Raw genomic sequence first — 18,777 nt, 5'->3', positions numbered from 1 at the left:
CCGAGGGCACACTGCCTCCCAGGTCCACGCCTGAGGTGCAGGGCGGGGTCAGAGCCTACGCACTCAAGCAGACAGAGACTCAGCCCAGTACAGCAGTCGACACAAATGAAGCTTATGGCGCAGTACAAGACATAATTGCAGCACAGCCAAGCAAAATGGCAGCTCGTCCAGAGACCCATTCTTCCAGTGAGCATGAAAAGGCCGACTTCACACGGAGGGTGGAATGGTCTCAAATGGTCACATGATGCACCTCCTACCCGTCCACATCGACCTAGGGTCGCTACACGGATGCGGGCTACGGCCAGAGCAGGCAAAGCATAGGGAGGAATAAGCAGTACGTGCAGACTCACACGGCCGTATCTATGCAGGAACGTGCTTCCCCAGCTTGCGAAGAGTGCTTTTTCGAAACGTTCCTCACATTAATGTGATTCCAACTCCCCTGCTGTCCTCATCCTTCTTGATCTCCTCTGCATTTGACACAGTGAACCACTCCATCCTCATAAAATGGCTCCATGACACCATTGGTGTCTTAGAGCGGGCACTGGACTAGCTGACCTCCTTCCTAACTGACCGCTCTTCCAAAGTCATACTGGGCACCTTCTCCTCACCTACTTCCATCTCCACCTGTGGCGTTCCCCAGGGCTCCATTTTTTCGCATTGGATCTTTAATATCTACCTTACTCTGCTGGCACGCCTCATTTCATCCTTCTCCCCATCTTCCAGTGCTATGCTAATGACACACAACTCTTCTTCAAACTTCCTGCAGATGGCCATGCACCCTCCATAATCCCTGACTGCCTCTTAGCCATCGAAGCCTGCTGTGCTTCCACTGATCTCTGCTTTAATGCCAGCAAAGCTGAGATTCTCCCTATTGGGACTCCGGCATCAGACCTCTTCCCTTCACTCTGGCCTGCTCCCTTAGGCTCTCCCCCAGCTATTTCTTTGGAAGCCAGAAACCTCTGAGTCATCTTCGAATCCTCTCTCTCCTTCCTCCCTCATACTCAGTGCATTGTCAAGTAGTCACACTTTCGAATTTTTCCTTCTTAAAGTATTTCTACCTTTCCTCACCTTTCCCCAGAGACTCGATGTTACCCGGGCTCTGGTTCTCTCTAGGCTTGACTATTACAATAGCCTCCTCCTTAATCTACCTTCGTCCACTCTGCAACTAATCCAGAATAGGGCAACAAGACTTATCCGCGGGCTCAAGCTCAGGAACCGCATCTCTCATGCCCTTCAAAGTCTTCACTGGCTCCCGACCGCAGCACAGGTTAAATGTAGATCCCTTTCCATCATCCACAAGGCTGTCTGAGGTCAGGGACCACTCTACCTGGAACTCTTTCTGACTAAATATTCCCCCTCCAGACACCTGCGTTCCTCTGGCACCAACTCCTTGTGTGTAAAGCTGTCTGCTAAACAGAGGGCAGGTGGTCGATCGCTTTCCTTGTGGGGCTCCCTTCTTTGGAACAGCCTCAGTTCCGAAAATGCCTCAAGACCTTTCTCTTTACTGCTTCCTTCCCTCCCTCTCACCCCTGCTAATCACACAGTAATTTGATTGGCGTACAAGGCCCTTATACATCCTTTGGGTCCTGACCTCCCACATCTGATCATCCAGCTGTTGTCCATCCGCTGCACTTGCCTCGACTTACCCTCCTACATGGCAGGTCGCACTTAACTTTCTTCATAGCACTTCACCTGCTTCCCTCTCCATGAGCACCACAACACCTATGCCATACCCCTCCCCCTCTACACTTGCATGTTCTGGACACTCACAAAGCATAGTAGGTTTGTCTTCCCCTCCGCATTGTCTCTTCTTATATCTCTATATTTAACTATTTAACTTTTTGTAATTGCATTGTCTTTTATTCCCTGTCTCCTCCCTGTTGCCCTGTGGGTGCTTTGAAACAGTATTTACTTCCATTATAAGTGCCTAACAAATGAACAATAAAATAAAAATGAAATCCCCATAGATGGGGAATATACTTAAGGGAATAATACAGGACATGATCCCACCTGTGCTCCCGCAGCAGCCAGCTGCGGTCCAAACAACGGCTCTCTCACAACCTATACCTGCGTTACAGCCTCTGGAACACAGTGGCCTCGCTGCAGCCCACCAAGCACCCTGTGCAGCCTAACCGCGCACCTACAGCTCCCCCTAACAGCCCACCTGCAGACGCCACAGACCTGCAAGACACAATGGGGGACATGGATGACGAGGAGAATCGGAACCATCTCTGCAAGGTTTTTCCATGAAAGGTTGGCTGGGGTAGCGAAGTACATTGGCATTCCGCATCCACAAAAGGAGCACCCAGAGGCTGAGGTCCACCCAAAGGTACTCACCAGCCGCTCGGCCACGAAATCCGGCATACCGTTAAAAAAGGATGTAGAGGCTGTGGTGAAGAAGGGTTGGGCAAAACCTCATTCAGAGCAGCCAACTAACAAGTGCCTAGATGCCAAATACGGACAGGCAGAAGATATTTCACTCATCCTGTCCATGCGCCCTCAACCGCACTTCTCAGTCATTGCAGCAGCATCAATGTATGCTAAACCTCAAACTCCCACGTGCTCATCCACTTCAGCCGTTCTAGGCAAAGAGGAAAAGGACCTAGAGGCCTATGGCAAGAAGGTCTACTCCAATGCCACTCTCCACCTACGGCAAGAAAATCCTGATGCCATGCTAGCCGCGTTTAACCAAAAACTGTTGAGGGAGATTGCCGTTTTCTTTCCTGATCTCCCAGTCCATACACAAGCTTGGTTCTGGGGAGGTCTAGCGGACGAAAAAATAGTGGCTCAAGACCTAATTGAATCATTGGTGGCAAACATAGACACAGCAGGCAGGGCCGTATCTGTGGCTACAGACATGCAGATGACTGCGTGGCTCAAGGCCACAAGGTTTAATCTAGATGTACAGGACCGTATCCTTGACCTACCGTTTGAGAGAGAGGACTTATTCCATTTTTCCACTGAGGAGAAGTTGGATAAGAAAAAGAATAGCTCCCAAACAGCCAAATCCCTGGCCATACTGGCAAAGCCGGTCTCCAAGAGTTTCAGCCAGAGCCACCTGAGGTCTGGTCTTCTAGCCAACACCACCATAAGCAGCAGAAGATTACACACAAGGGCCTTTTCCAGTCTCCCTCCCAGGCAACAGCCTCAGAGGGAAAAAGCAGTCACAGGGTCATCAGGATCCACAGCTCTCCGGTGGGGGGCAGGCTCGCCCTTCATCTTCATTCCCGGCGGACAAGTTTCACAGACTTATGGAGTCTCTCAGTGGTTTCCCAGGGATTCTGCCTTCCTATACCTCAAGTTCCCCCTCTTTCCCCTCCTCTCCTGCAGATTGGCACGGCAACTCTCCTGGAGTAACACCTTTATCCCATTTTACCCGATGGATATTTAGAAACTCCCTCCCCTCCGGCCCACCTTTTCCTGCATGAACACTTTTACATGGACAGCCCGTCCTGGTAGAAAACAGACTCACACTTGAGCCATGTACTTGACATGTCTCAAGACAATGGTCAGGCAATTATCGACAATCACTTACACCTGACATCCATTACACTTCCCCACGCAGATAAAAGGCACTCTGAGTCAAAGCACATAAAGGTACAACATTTTCAAATTGCCAGCTGAATGAGAGGAGAAAGGTGACAAGGTACGAGGGGTTTTTGAGAAGGGCAACCCCCCTGACCTTTCGGCAGGAAGCCGTTATTTTCAAGAAACCTTCAAGGCAGAAAGCGTAAGACCAGGAAACCAGGCTGAAGAATCCTGCACTGTGTGTCGGAGATATCGAGGGCCCCCCTGCGTAACTGACAAAGGAGGGGGGGAGTTGCAGACGTATTGGTATCGTCCTTGGTGACAGAACAACACAGCCGGCGAGTTGGGGAAACTGAGGCTAGACCTCTCTGTGTTGTAGCCAGGGTTGCAAGTGTCAACATTGTAAAACCCATGTGATGAAAGGCGCGAGTAAAGCTAAATTGCACGTGAATGTTTGAACTTAAAAGGAAGGATCCGATACCATTGAAAGAGTGGTCCGGCACCGTGAATGTGCTCAATCGAAAGTCTCTATATGGTGTCCTAACAAGGGAAACATGTATAAAGCAATTGAAGAGGTCCTGCGATGGTTTAAACAAAACCCATCGCACATTTGAAAGTCTTCGATTCAGGTGTCAAAAGGGATCTGAGCCCAGAAGAGGGGGATCCATGGTCCGAGCCTGGATGAGGGAGACCGAGTTGTGAATTGTGAACATTGTAGAAAAGGGGTCTGTTCTGTTCCCGGGCGAGGGGGGAACTGCGGTCCGAGTTCGAAGGAGGGAGACCAATTGTGAACTTAAGAATGTGAGAATCCTGACAAGGGAAAGGGACCTTTGTGTTTTGTTTGCTACGTAAGGCCCGCTGCAATAAGTAACTGCCATTGTGAGAGAAACTTTGGCTGAAGGCCCTGATGCCCATGTGTTGAACTGTTACCTTGTGGCCAAGAAGCCAGAGTGTGTGCGAAGCCCTCACGTGCTGCCTTGCCCCATGCTAAAAACATGGTGAAGGGATGCCAACTGCTCAACTATCCCGGAATATAATTTCTTGAACACTTTTCTTTTGCATACATTGTTATCATACACTATTTTGTATTTAGAGTTAAGGACTGGCAATAGGTTTATTAGTATAGGCCCTTTTATTTTTTCAGGCTCCACTAGGACAGCATTATTATTTGATGGTCGTAGCTTTTTCCCATCTTTAGATTTAGGTTTAGATAGGCTTTTTACCAACCCATTGAAGTTCAATAAACACTACTATGATCACTTGTGTCTTTCTTCACTGTTTGATACCTTGCCTTCCTTACAATACATGAAGAGGTTTGAAGTAGTAAAAGATGGTGGATTACAGTTGGTGTTGGCCAGGAACATCTAAAACAGCCTCAAAAACTTGAAGAAATGGTTCCAGGAAGGCGAAGGAAAATAATTTAAACAATTGTTCACCAAGCACCACTTCAAGCAACACATGACAATCTTGGGAAGTCTTAAGGCATATAAGATATCTTCTGGTGTATAGGAAATAGAACTTCCAATGTGTACTTCAACATTCTCAGAACTGTTATTAGCCACTCTTTTCCAAAGGGGCTATTACATAACTTTATTTATAGCTTTGTGAAATCAGTATGTATTTGTGTATATTTATATAAAGCATTCTGGAAGAAGAAAATAAATGATAAGGAAAACCTAGGGCACCAATGTGAAAGACTCTCGTGGAATACATACTAAATGCATTGTATGAACAAAAGGGTGTTGCTTAACCTTCCAAATGTTTTTTGATTAACTCAGACTGGCTACAGACTGCACAATATCACTACACTATGAATTGCTCCCTTTTGATGTTTGTACTTATTGTTTCTGTTTGAATTAAAACATATTAATGAAATATTTAATCTAGACATGTTTTCTTTAGCATTCAAAATGGAAAATATTTTTTTCTGAAGAACTGTTATATAAGCATCGTACACGTGAATTCCTTCAAAAACACCAGAAATATACCATAGTCCTGATTAACCTTGCAGCTTCTTGCGTATGGCAGTGTCCTGAGTGTAATGAATGAAATCGATTTGCTGGCAGACTTCTAAACAGAGTATCATTTTGAAAGTTTTCCAAATATTGAAATATGCTTGCTCTACAGCAATCTTGCAGTTGTTACTCTCCCAGAATGATCTTGGGTTGGGGTGCTAGCCTCTATGGGGTATTAGAAATGCTCTTTAATCGTAGAGATTTGTCAAGAGACTGTATTCCTGCAAGTGACCAAGGTTCTCTCTCTCAACAGAACGGATGGAAGACGCTGGTCCTTGGCGTCTCTTCCCTCATCTGGATATGGAACCAACACTCCTAGCTCCACGGTTTCAGTAAGTAGTTTTGTACGTTTCAACTTTATTTTCTTCAAAAATTAATCATTATTGATAGACGTTGATTATTCTAAAATGTGCAGGTTGTTTAAATTATTCCATTATTATATTGAGGATCTGCTTACTTAGCTGCTTCCTCCACTACTTTTTTTTTTTTGCTGTACTTTACTTTATAACATTTATAATGCGCAACCATAAACCCATGGGTGTGAGGGCGCGGACAAGACAGACAAAAACACAAAACAATTAAAGTCCTAAGAGGCAGGTGAGAGAAAGACTTCATTGGAGTAAGGGCCAAAGGGCAGCAAATAATTGAAAAGCAAGGTCTTGAGCTCTTTTTTAAGGGTGCTCAGTGACGAAGGATATCTTAAATAGGGTGGCAGAGCATTCCATAGCATTGGTCCAACGCAAAAAAATGCTCCCGCCTGAAATTTCTTAGTTTTGCATCTGGAAAAAAATATAAGATTTTGTTTGTTAGATCTTAAGTTTCTGTAACGGGGCTTTTCACTAATAAGCTTTTGTAAATAGGGAGGCATAATCCCCATGCAACACTTTGACCATCAATCTAAAGGAGATTCAAGCCTCTACAGGGAGCCAGTGTATTGCCCAGCGTGCTTCCGTTATGTGAGAGCGAAAGGAGAGTCCTGTGACTACTCTCGCTGCTCCATTTTGTACCACTTGAAGTCTGTTAATGGTTGCTTTATTGGCCCCCACCAGGAGGCTACAGCAGTAATCTATTTTAGAGCCTATTATTGCTCGTGCTATTGCCTCTGCACTCTGTTGGGAAATATAAGGTCTCAAATGAACTAGTAATTTGATTTAATATTAATCTGACGCAACAGTGCAGCCTACGTAGGCTTTCATATTCGGTGACTGATCCAACACAGTTCCCAAGATTTTCACTTTAAGGAGTGTAGGGATTTCCACATCACCCAGCTGAAAATGTTTATATGCAGGGTCTAATTTGGCTAGAATGCCCTCTGCACCCACCACCATTAGTTCTGTTTTACCCCGATTGAGGGCCAGATTATTCTGCATCATCCAGCACTCAATAATGGAGAATATTCTATTTAGTTATATTTCATCCAAACCTTGAAGTCCTGTGAGCGGGATGATACATTGCGTGTCATCTGCGTAGTTGGAGAAAAGAACCCCTTCTTGAGCAAGATGTGCAAAAAAAGGGACCATAAAGATATTATAAATAAATGGTGATAAACTGACCCCCTGCAGGACTCCAAAAAGCACCGATATAGCAGGCGCCATAGCATCATATGCACAGACCCTGCTAATTCTATTGGATAGAAACGATAACAACCATTTAATGGCAGCTGGGGAACAATTAGCCACAGACTTCAACCTTTCGGACAGAATGGTGTGATCGACCATGTCGAAGGCTGCAGATTGATACAAGGAGATAAGTAAAGAGACCTGCTGATTATCCATTCTCTTTAGAAGTTGCGACTTGAGATCCAGTAATGAGGTTTCTGTCCCAAAACCTTGTCTAAACCCTGATTGAAGAGCATTAAGAATGAGATAGGGATTTAAATGTTGGGCCATTTGAGAATATGCAACACCTTCCAGTATTTTAAGCAAGAACTGAGTATTCGTTAATGGCCTATGGTTAGTTGGTACACTCAGATCCAGGCTAGGCTTTTTTAACAGAGGTGTAACCCAGGCTTGTTTCAACTCATCCAATCAGTGCCAGAGGCAAAGGACGAGTTAACGAATTTGCAAATAGAATGCACTAATGTAGGCGAACAGGTTTTGATATTCGACGAGCAAGGATCGCCTGTGCAATTAGTAGCCTTAAGGTTAGCAATAGTCGGCTAGATCCTCCTCTGATATAGGGCTAAAGTCGAAAATGGGTACATCCTTATCTCTGGTGAATGTTTTACCATCCGTAAGGGCCCCCATGGTGTCTATTACAACTTTTGTGATAGCAATACCTTCTCGAATCCCCTCCAATTTTTTTGCCTTAGCGTTCTGGATGTCAAGACACCATTTATCATCTTGGATGATTGTCGAAGCGTTAGGTTGGGGGGATTAGCTCCTGCTCTTTAAGAATTTTGAACAATTCCCTTGAGTCAGCAGAGGGTTGAGCGATTCTGAAATTATTTTGCGACTTCTTAGCCGCTATTATGGCTGCTTTGCAAATTTTGGAGGCATTTTTATAGTTTTGTAGTGCTAAAGAGGTTTGATTCGCCTTCCAAATATAGAATAGTTTGAGCAAAGATGCTTTAAGTGTCTTAAGTTCATTAGAGAACCAGGAGTTACTTCTTTTAGTCTCCACAGATTTCTTCTTCCTTTTAAGAGGGGCCAGTGTGTTAACAACCAAATCCAGTGTGATCTTAAGTTTCTGAGCCATAGTGCATGTGGCATCCATTTTCAAAATCGTAGGAGCCTGTGGTAGCAATGCTGCAATTCTTTCCTGAGTCAAATGTTTGACATTACGTTCTAGAACTGTTTGAGTAATGTTCGGTTTAATTTTAGTGGAAAAATGCACTGTGACAGAAAAGTGCACAAAGGCATGATCTGACCAAGGACACGGAGACACCCGCACATCGTGACAAGGCGTGTTGATGACTGATACCCAATCCAGGCTGTGACCTAAGACATGCGTCAAAACTTGAACTAGCTGACTAGAGCCTAAATCTGTGAAAGATTGTGAGAGTTCTGAGGCTATCGGTTCATCTGCATGTCCCAGCCAGTAATTTAAATCCCCCAGCACCATGAAGCGTGCATTGGGCTTCAGTAATGGGAGAAGATAACTAACTAGATAATGCTAGGATGAAGTTATCTGAAGAGGCAGGGGGGCGATAAATTAATATGAAGCTAAGCGTCGCTTTTGCATTCATACTGATTTTTATGTGCAAAAATTTGACTCCATCCATAAGATGACCCTTTACTTCCCAGGCTGACAGTGTTTTTTAGAATAAAGGCCACTCCTCCTTCCCTCCTTCTCTGCCTCTTCCTCTCCCTCACTTTCTTGCCACTCTTGAGTTCACTCTGTGCTTTGAAACTGCCTAACAGCAGTATACATGCAACTATCGTAACATAAGATAGCTCAATATTTTGCTTCACCCTAAATGTCAAACGTTCTAGGAAGTGCTGCCCCAAAGAAAGGTGAGGTATGGCTCTGTCTGGTTATTTCCAGCTTTGTCTTACCAATGCACACTTCATATATTCATAATCATTAATGCATCTGTAAGGTTTACGCTTAAGCAATGTTATAAAGAGATGAGCAAACTCGGTGCGGGGCAGTGCAACTGTAGTCCTGTGAATTAGGGAGGTGTAACTTGTATGCACTCAGAGATGGGGAGATACAGAAGGAGAGAAGTATTTTGGGGTGAGTGATGTGAGTGGTGAAGTGGGAGGGAGAGAGAAGTGAAGAGAGGCCTGAGAGAGAAAGAAAGAGACCTGCAAGTGAAGAGGTAGGTGGAAAAGTGTCTCTTGGGATAGCTGACACGTCTGGGGCGAGTGATAATGAGGCCATGGGAGAGAGGCATAGGGATAAAAGCTCTAGGGAGGGTGACATGAGACCCTGGGTGGAGAAAGAGGTTGGATGGACAAATCTTGGGAAGAGAGGCACAAGAGCATGGGCAAGAACAGCACAAGCCATTTTTAACCATTGGATGAACCAAGTGGAATCCACTTAGAATGTTCCTTTCCTCTTTCATGTCGAACTTTTTTATTCAGGGAAAGAGCAAAGTCTGGTTTGGTGCCTGTAGGGGCTTAGACATCCACCAATGTCTACTTATTACCATTTTGTAATAAGATCTTGAATTCTGGGAATGCTAATCATCTGTTTGTTCATTTGAAACCCTTCCTGCAGAATAACCATGAATAATTATCTAGGGCCACCCTGAAGATTCTATCTTACCCCACGGTCCAGCTTTACCGGTTAGTGGACAATGCTTCTTGGACTTGTGAGGTTCAATTAAAGTGCAAAATCAGCTAGTGGACTAAGGAACTCAATTCAGCTGGTGGACTCCACCCAATATTATCTAGTTGAACACATTGTAATTGGGATCCATTTGTGTTGTGTGATGTAGTCTTCAAATGGCAACTGTTGTCTTGTATGTGATTGAGGGCGGTAGCGATTGACTGAACCCAATTATTGAATCACAGTCATTCAGTGCTGCATGTGTCCTTCCCCATTGCAAAACGACGCACACAGTATGAAAAGACGTGGATGCTATGCCTCAGCCGTTAAAAGGGTGTCGAAGAAGGAAGCTGACACCAGGGTGGCTTGTTTATTGCTATACACATTTAGTTATAGTAAAAAGAAAACCTTCACTATCCTGATCTTCTACACAGGGTTCCCTCCCTCAAACTAAATTTGTCTGTCAAACTCAAACTCCACCATCCTGTGTAAAAACCTACTTCTGTCCTTCACGCTACAACAAAAGACTAACTCGACAGAAAGTTCCTTCTCCAGGAGAATGACTCCCTTCTCCTGGTGTTCGGGTGATATCCCAAAAGTTTTCTTTTGTAAAATAATACCACGGGGAATGATTCCCTTCCCCTGGCTAGTGTTTCCAATAAAACCTTAGTTCAATTCAACTCTTGGGACCAGGGGGAATGACTCCCTTCCCCTGGCATCTCCTGAGTATATTCAAAGACTTCAGTTTCTTCTCCAGGAGAATCGCTCCCTTCTCCTGGTGTTGAAAGTACTTTTACATCTCTGCTAACTTGATCTTTGTTTTGACACTCTTTCAGGTTAATAGCAAAGTCCCACATTCTTCTCTGGGTTTCAGTGGACCCATCTCTTCCACTGTGACAAGGAAGATTTCTTCGATGGTCTGCTTCACTGACATTGGAGTCCCAGACCCTTTGCTGGTTGTCAGTGGACCTATCCCTGCCACTGGAACGAGGATACCTTTCTTGGATGGACAAATCCTCTCGGCAACCTTGGGTCTACCACTGAGAGGAGGAAGCTTTTCTCGATGTGCAATTATTCACTTGGAGACTCAGTGGTCTTGGGGCTACCACTGAGCCGAGTAAGCACTCCTCAGATGCACTACTCTTCACTATGAGGTTCAGTCACCTTGGGAACCACTGAGACGAGGAAGCTCTTCTCGGATACAGAAATCTTCACTATGGGGTCAGGCACCCTATTCACAAAGTTCGTTTCATCACAAGTTGACCAGTTGCTAAGCCAAGACCCTCTCAATACCCCTGTATCCCTACCGGTCTGCCCATGCCCCCCCATTACATGCTCTGGGTACGTCTATGGTTCTTCCTGGGACTGGGGTCGGCATGTCAACTGCCTCGCACAACTTTGTTGTGCCCAGGGTGTTCCACGTGGCTCCACGGTCCCCACTTCTTATGGTCTCTGCGTCGTTGTCGAGCCACTTGGCCCCCTTCCTGGAGGTCAAGTCACTGCTTCTCTCAGCTGGGTCAGCGCTTGCCAGACTGGACACAGACTCCCTCACCAGCTTGCTGACGTTCTGCTTCTCTGGTCTTTGGCCTGCCGACTAGGTTTGAAACTCGCGCTCTGGAGGGTTTCCACACCCTTTACCTCTCCCGGCTGGTCATCTCCAATTCTTTTGTACATCATCTATTCTTATACAATGTTGCCAGTCCTACCATGGCGAATTGTCAACATCCTTTGTTGCTTTTGATTGTTTCATCTTCAGGCCTCCTCTGGGCCACTTCCTACCAGGATAAGCACAGTGGGTGAGCTTTCTGTTTTCTGTGCTGTTCGTCTTAGTACTTTCTGTATCCCCAGCACTACTATTATACATGGGTCTGTTCTCAAGGAAGTGGCTTGGAAGGAAGGGGGTGGTTAGGGAAGGTTGCAGTGTAACGCTCTTCAATGGGCTGTACCTAGTTGGTCGTCCTTGTCCCCAGAGTGTAAACCCCTGCACATGCGGTCCCTCCTGCATTAAACCATCCCTAATAGGAATATTGGGTAGCGGCCGCACCTCCCTAGTCTCAAGGGAAAGGGATCCCCTTGCGGAGAAGTGACACCACCATGCAAATCTTCACACTGTGTAAACATTTATTTTACTGCTCTCAGAGCTTCGCAATCCCGGGCAAATGATGTGAATAGCAGGGCATTTGATGGCATTGGCTTTTGGTGATGCGAGTACCTGGACCTTTTATGACAAAACATGTAATTATTGTAAGTGCCAAGGAATAGTATGCTCATCCTTTTTGCATAGACTTGCATAATAGCCTGGCACTTAAGGGGTTAAATGATAGCCATACCAGTCATAGAAAGCAAACATTAGATCCTGTGATGATAGTACCTGGCCGTATTGCGGCTAAAGCCTATATAATGCCTGTACCCAAAGTCAAAATGTTGTCTTTGTCAGGGCTTGTTTCAGCAGTGATATTGCACCCCATTGTCTACGTTTTCTAAACTGTTTGCACCAATTGTTCAGTCTACAGGCAGTTCTTTTATTGTAGGTCGGCAGTGCATTTTGTTTTTTCTAGTGCTTTGGCGTAACATACATTTAGGTTATATATTGTATCTATATAGCTTTTCAATGTTTGAATGTATTGTTTGAAGGAAAATTCTTCCAATGATTCTATTCTTTTTTAAATATTCCAAGACCGGTCTGGTTCTCTTCCACCTTAATGTCTGACCCACAGGCCTCTTAGGTTGACAGCAAACCGTGTCTACCACAAATGGAAGAATTCTGTTTGGAGCAGTTGTGGTTTATTTTATGAATACCAGCCGGTTGATGTTGAATGGGAGCAGGATGAACATTACAAGTTGCAAGCGATTAGCTAGCCATCAAGTCACTCTCCACATCATTTCTATACATGCACACGGCACACTATTACTAACTCCCCAATACTCAATTATCACCAGCAAATGGCTAATGGCATGTGCACATTTTGGGCCCTGATGGTTTGAAAGATATAGGTTGTAAGGGATAAGACCAGCTCTAATGTTTCTTCTTCCTTTACTTTAAACACTCTCCATGATACCAATCACAAGGTTACAATTCTGGGCTCAATATTAAAACATATATTACCATGCATGGGTATGCTGCAGTTTTCCCATGCTATTTCTATGTCCTTATTCTTTAAAGCTTCTTACTTTAACTGTCACAAGATGACCGGACTGCACAAGTTAGTCTTCATTTCTTTCAGGCTTTATATTACTAAACGCATTTATGGGTGTATGCCATGCTACATTCCCTGAGCATTTGATGGCAATCCCTGGTCACGTGGACCTTTTATGGGAAAACCTGCTAAAAGCTGTTTTGATACGAGCACCGGCCATTGCAGTATGGTGTTTTTACGTGAGGATTCTTTATCAGATCTCACTTTTTCTGCCACACGATGCACGTTTTGATACCTATGATTGGACTAACTAAAGATACCACACAAAGATGGAACAAAGCATTAGCTTTTGAAGGTCTACAGACTTCTTCATCACATGGTGCAGAGTGAAATAATTAGTAAAGAGAAATCCACAACACAGTACCTTTTCAAAATGAAGGGAACAAATATTTTAAACTTCATTGGCTGGCGCACCTGTATGCATGGAATGTGGGTCTGGGATTGTTTGCTTATCTAAAGGTCCATAAAATCAACTGGAAGCACGTATCACACAACGGTTTGAAAGAAGTACATATTTCTAGCTGAGAATTTCATTACAAAAATCCTTTTTGCATGTTATCGTTAAGTTAGACCCAGGCAGTCGTACATTGGGACCCGGTCATTTCCTAAAATAATGTTATTTAAAACTTGGGCCGTGAGCATAGCTCAGGGGTAACACGTTTGTCTTGGAAGCAAGACAATGCTGAGATATGTAGGTTTGAATCCGGTGTGTTACGCTCAGAGACTGATCTCCGATATTGAGGGCATTTTAAAAGATGAATTATTAAAGTAAGCGGTTTAAAAACATTATTGGAAACAGGGACAGGGTTTCCTTTTCCTCACATTGACAAAAAAATGTTTTGCAGCGTTTGGACATTGCAGTGATTTCAAAGCAGTTCCCAAGGTTTCCTGGATACGCAATATGGCACTGCGAAATAGGTTTAACTGCTACAGTCTCCAATGTTGCCACAGTATGCCTCAAGCATCACAACGGTTTCCTGGCTTGCATACATAATGGCAAATGTAAAACACTTTACCCCTTTCTGAAAAGTGCAGTGTCTGGTGTTATGTCAGCACATCTAACCCCATGTGGGTGGCACCTATTTGATCTTTGAGGCCGGTTTCCTCTTATATTAATGCTGCTGACTAGTTGTGTCCAACAACTGTTGTTGAGAGATTGTACTGGTGGGTTGTCTTCTGACTTTGTTGGTGTGATTTCTTTGCTGGACCTGGGCTCAAGGTTGGCTCATAGTGTGCCATACAGCGTATGTCTATGTTCAGACCACTGTCTTTTAGGTTAAGCATCTTCAGGTACTTGAGATTCATTCTGTACCTCTGCTGTCTCTGTAGTGTATCTGGGTATGTTCAATGCACAGTCAAATCCCCTGTCAATTTGTCTGACTGAGTGAGCCTTTTGCAAGTAGGATGTGCAGAGTGTGACAAGATGGGTGTCCCTTGTTTTTCTATTGGAGCATATTTGTTGGTATCAGATGACGTAGCTCTAGTTAATTTGTCTGTTTTGTGTGGAAAATTGCTCTGTGTCGTTGGGTTTCTCGTACACAGTGTTTTCTGGATGGCCATTCCTTCTATAGTGAACATGATCCATCAGTGGAAGCCTCATGGAGTTGGTTAAGAGAGTCTTTGTCTTCTGTTCAAATTAAGGAGATGTCATCAATGTAATAGAGTTATGTTAGTGGTCTCTGGAGAAATCTGAATCAAGGGGTAACTTAACATGCCTGCTCCTTTCCCATACCCTGTTCTCCATAGGATTACATGGGCATAAAGTCTTGTCCCTAATTCACTCTTTCCTGGCTTTGGTCGGTGCCAGCCTGGTCAAGTCTCTTCCTTGGCCCATCCAAGTGTCTGGGATTGAGTGAGTTTACTTTCCTGAACTTTACTTACCTTTTTGAATTTTGTCTCTTATCCACTGGAATCGTTCAAGCTCTTAGCAGACCTACCTGAAAAGTATAACTTTACAACTGATGATTTAAGGGTACGGGGCCCTCAAAGCATTTTAGGGCTAGACTCACTTAGTGTGAGGGAAACTGTACTGTTGTTAGAAGAATCAGGAGACGGACAAGAAGGCATTTTGGATAATGTAGTTCCTTTATTTGAACACAAAAACCTATACTATCCCTACTCTTAAAGGAGTCAAAAGTGTGCTCATCAGCAGGATGTCTTCCAAAAGATAGATTCAAGTACGCTGTCCAGGAACAACCTATCCCAACATGATTCCTGTCCATACCACTATACAACTAAACAGAGCCTTACAACCAAAAGTATCATCATTGTTTTACTCAAATGATGGAACGGTGGCTGGTTTCTGACGCCAGCGTAATGTCTCTGAATCAGAAGAAAAGGAGCTTCTCGCTTGATGTACAGTTCCACTCAAGGCACCAGCAAATGTCTCTCCCATCGTCCCCTCCTGGAGTTCCTTCTCAGTCCTTGATCAGTCTTACTCTCTGGAAGGCCACAGACTTTTGTCTGTTCTTGCCCCTTCTCCCTCTTTAGCAACCTAGCTTGTAGATCCAGAACGGTCCTTCTTGGATCCCTCTCCAGAGAAACTTGTGGTGTTTTCCACGCCTTATTGCTTTCTAAATTGTACACCTTATAGCTCTGGATTCACACCCATTCTTGTGATTCGGTTTCTCTCAAACCCACCTAGGGGTCGGGTCGCGTATTCCCTGTTTGGGTGCCTGTTTGCATTGCTCCCCCCGCCCCCTGATTTAGGCTTCATGGCACTCACCTCGGCTTGGGGTCGCTTTGGGGGTGAGAAGAAACAGACACCAAACATGGGTGGGAACACTCTGGAGTTTGCTTGCTTTCACCGCTACTTTGAACCTTGTGGCTCACACTCTGGCTTAGGATCGCTTTGTTCTCACCCTGGTTTGGGGTCCGATTGCTCTCACACCCCGCTTAGGTGTTTGTGTCTCGCACACCAGCTTTGGGGGCGCTTTGCCTCTGACCTCTGCCTGCTTCTTACTACTTCTGGCAGATCACCCTTGTGTCAGAGCTGATGCTCCCTTCCCGCTGCTGTCCTGCAGTTTCTTGGCATCTGTTCGTTCGGACAGGGCGTTTCTTTCTTTCTTCTGAATACCCTCTGGGACCAGGCTTTTCTCCAATTCATGTCTCAGCGGGGGAACCGGATGTTCTGTTGTCCTCATCTCTCTCCTCGACTTCTCCCAAGATAAGGCCACTCTGCCTGCGCCACTCTGTGAGTGTTGTGTGTCTTTGTAGCTCCTTCGGCTACTCTCCTTCTCCGGTTCACTGCCGATTGGTCTCTTATTTTCTGTACACAAGGGGGTGGACTCTCCACCTATTTTCTATCTCGGCTTGAAGGCAGTGCCTGAAAAGGGTCAAACAATACCAGCCATTGTTGTGTGCAGTGTTAAGTCATTATGCAAGTAAAGTCCTATGTAATCCACAAAGCTAGAGGATTCCTGGGATACAGGAGGCAAAATTGTATCCATATGTATGGATTGCCTGTCCCCCCGGGGAGGTGTACACCCCCAGTGGGCTCCTACTGGTCCTGTCCCTTATGGGGTGTCAGGCTTAGCAGACTCACCTCTCTCATTCCAATGGGGGTGGCTACCCTTTGGGAGAGAGAGAGGACGAATTGCCTGGATTCATTACACTTTTCCAAAGGGTGTGAATGTATATGGAGGGCAGTCATAATTTCGAAAAAAAAATGTCGACAGACAAAAATGTCGACAAAAAAATGTCGACTTTCGTTTTTTTTAATTATATATTTATTTTAGGGGTTCGGGAGTTAAAAAAAAGGGAAAAATGTTAAAAAAAATGTAAAAAAGGGGGGTTGGGGGGGAACCCCCCATTTAAAAAAAAAAAATGCATTGAAAAAAAAGTCGACATTTTTTTTTCGACATTTTTGTTGTCGACATTATGACTATAAACCAATGTATATATCTGTTTCATAGTAAGTGTGTCACAATATTTGACTAGAGGTTTTAGTTGCTTATTGTGTTTTTTAAGGGCCTAATAAATCATGGTATATGTGTATACTTATTGGTCTAACTGGAATTATTGGTGGTGTTCTATGTGGACTCATTGTAGCCCTAGACCATTCTCAGTCCTACTGAGACTAAGCCGTTCTATTCTACTACCTTACATTGATTGGATTTGGCTATTCTCAGTGTCTTCCTGTTCACCGTAATAGGTTGGGCTCCCAAAATCCATCTTAACAAGCTATAAGGGGCAAAATAAAATGGTATTGTTGAGCTTCACAGAAACCTTAAAATAACATCTGTAATTTGCTCATCTCTTGTAATGTAAGTCTTCTTTTATAGCTCTCTTCTTCCACGTGGCTCTATAAGAAAAAGCAGCAGGAACGCTATTGAGATAGTGGAAGAGGCAAATGCGAAACCTGTAGTGTTGAAGGTGCAATTCGGAAGTACCAGTCGATTTGCTTTCTGTGAGCTTGGTAAAGACACTTTGAAGTAGGTTATCCTTAGGGAAGAGCCCAAGATCTTAGACAACCATGCTTTGGGTTTGTTTAGCTGCTGTTGTGGCAGAGTTTGATAGGGCTAATAAAGAGCGCTTAGTCGTGGTTCGATTATTGTTGATGTGCTAATGAAGATTGCCCATGCTTACAGCGCAGAGTAGTCTTGGTTCTATTAAAGACGGAAGCAATCATTATGCTTTACTTCCTTTAATACTGCAACTCACATCAATTCAAAATGCTCTAAACTTGAAACTCAACATTTTAGTTTTGCTTTGTTTCGTCAACTAAATCAAACGTAAAGGTTTAACAAAACTACAAATCCCCATGAGGGTAATCTCAGGCTCTCTCCGTCCACCTATCAGTGCCTGGGACCCTGTATATGCAGCTTCCAGTCTGGGTCCCTTCCGCTTTCTTTTGGCAATGAATCTCTGCCCTAATTCCTTAACAAAACGACTTTCAAAACTTCAAACACTTCTGCGTCCTGCCAGCTCCATCTTCCCTGATTGGGGAGGTCAACATCTCCAAAGGAAATGTTCAGCGTAGAAGGCTGGTCCAGAAGTAACAAAACCTGCTCGGCCTCTTCTCTCTACATCTCAGGTCATCTTCTGCTGGTTTCCTATGAGAAAACGAAAATAAAAATCGTGTGGGTGGGAATACGCTTGTGCTTATACAGTAGAAGCATACTTTCAATCATCAAATCTTTCCCACGTATGCTGGGCGTGATCTAATGCTTGTCTCTGTATCTTTAATAGAATCAAGACTACCGTGCGCTGTAAGCATGGGCAATCTTCATTCTATGTCAAGACAGGAGGCGAGCATTATGCTTGTTCAAAGCTGTCTAACACCATATTAGCCATTTGAGTGATAGGTTTAAAATAAAAGTTTTAAAGGTCGACTCAATAGACCAGTCGGCAGACTTCATAATGTCTTGTAATAATGCTCCTGCTGTAAATGCACTAGAAGCATTTGCTTCTCTTGTAGAATGTGCGCCAAATTGGGATAGCTTTATACCTGCCCAATGCATAACCTCTCTGACCCATCTGCCTATTGTGGCTGTGGCTACAGCGTGCTATAGCCTTCGACACGCTATAAGAAGCTGGGATACTCCTAATGGTCTAACATTGGCTGTCGCTAGTTTAGGATCTTTTATACATTGCGCTACACATAGCTTCTTGTTATATGTAAAATAGGGGCAGGAAATTACTCTTGACTCGCATTTTGTCCTTTTAGCTATACTGAAAGCTACACCCTCTTGGTAGAAAAGCTTTCTGTTTACTTCTAATGCTTTAACATCAGACACTCTGCTACATGCCACTAAGCAGAGTGACATTGCTAGTTTCCCTGACAGCTGGGACAATGAAAGATTGCTATTATCAGGCCAGTT

The 18,777-nt window shown here is 44.3% G+C and overlaps 1 protein-coding gene across 11 annotated transcripts in view; it reads left to right on the top strand.

The window, feature by feature from the left end:
• LOC138548762 (microtubule-associated serine/threonine-protein kinase 2-like) overlaps positions 1 to 18,777 on the top strand; it is a 2,396,492-nt gene that overhangs the window by 1,728,969 nt on the left and 648,746 nt on the right. For 8 of the 11 annotated variants that reach the window (XM_069642298.1, XM_069642297.1, XM_069642295.1 and 5 more), the window contains one exon: positions 5,797 to 5,887. In XM_069642298.1, coding sequence (XP_069498399.1) covers positions 5,797 to 5,887 — 91 coding nt within the window. The remainder of the gene's footprint in view (positions 1 to 5,796; positions 5,888 to 18,777) is intronic. The other 3 variants (XM_069642303.1, XM_069642296.1, XM_069642294.1) reach the window with 1 other exon arrangement.

This window comes from Ambystoma mexicanum, chromosome 1q (genome assembly GCF_040938575.1).
Source record: "Ambystoma mexicanum isolate Mex_15411 chromosome 1q, UKY_AmexF1_1, whole genome shotgun sequence".
Taxonomy (NCBI): Eukaryota; Metazoa; Chordata; class Amphibia; order Caudata; family Ambystomatidae; genus Ambystoma; species Ambystoma mexicanum.
This window is presented reverse-complemented; position numbering and strand designations above follow the sequence as displayed.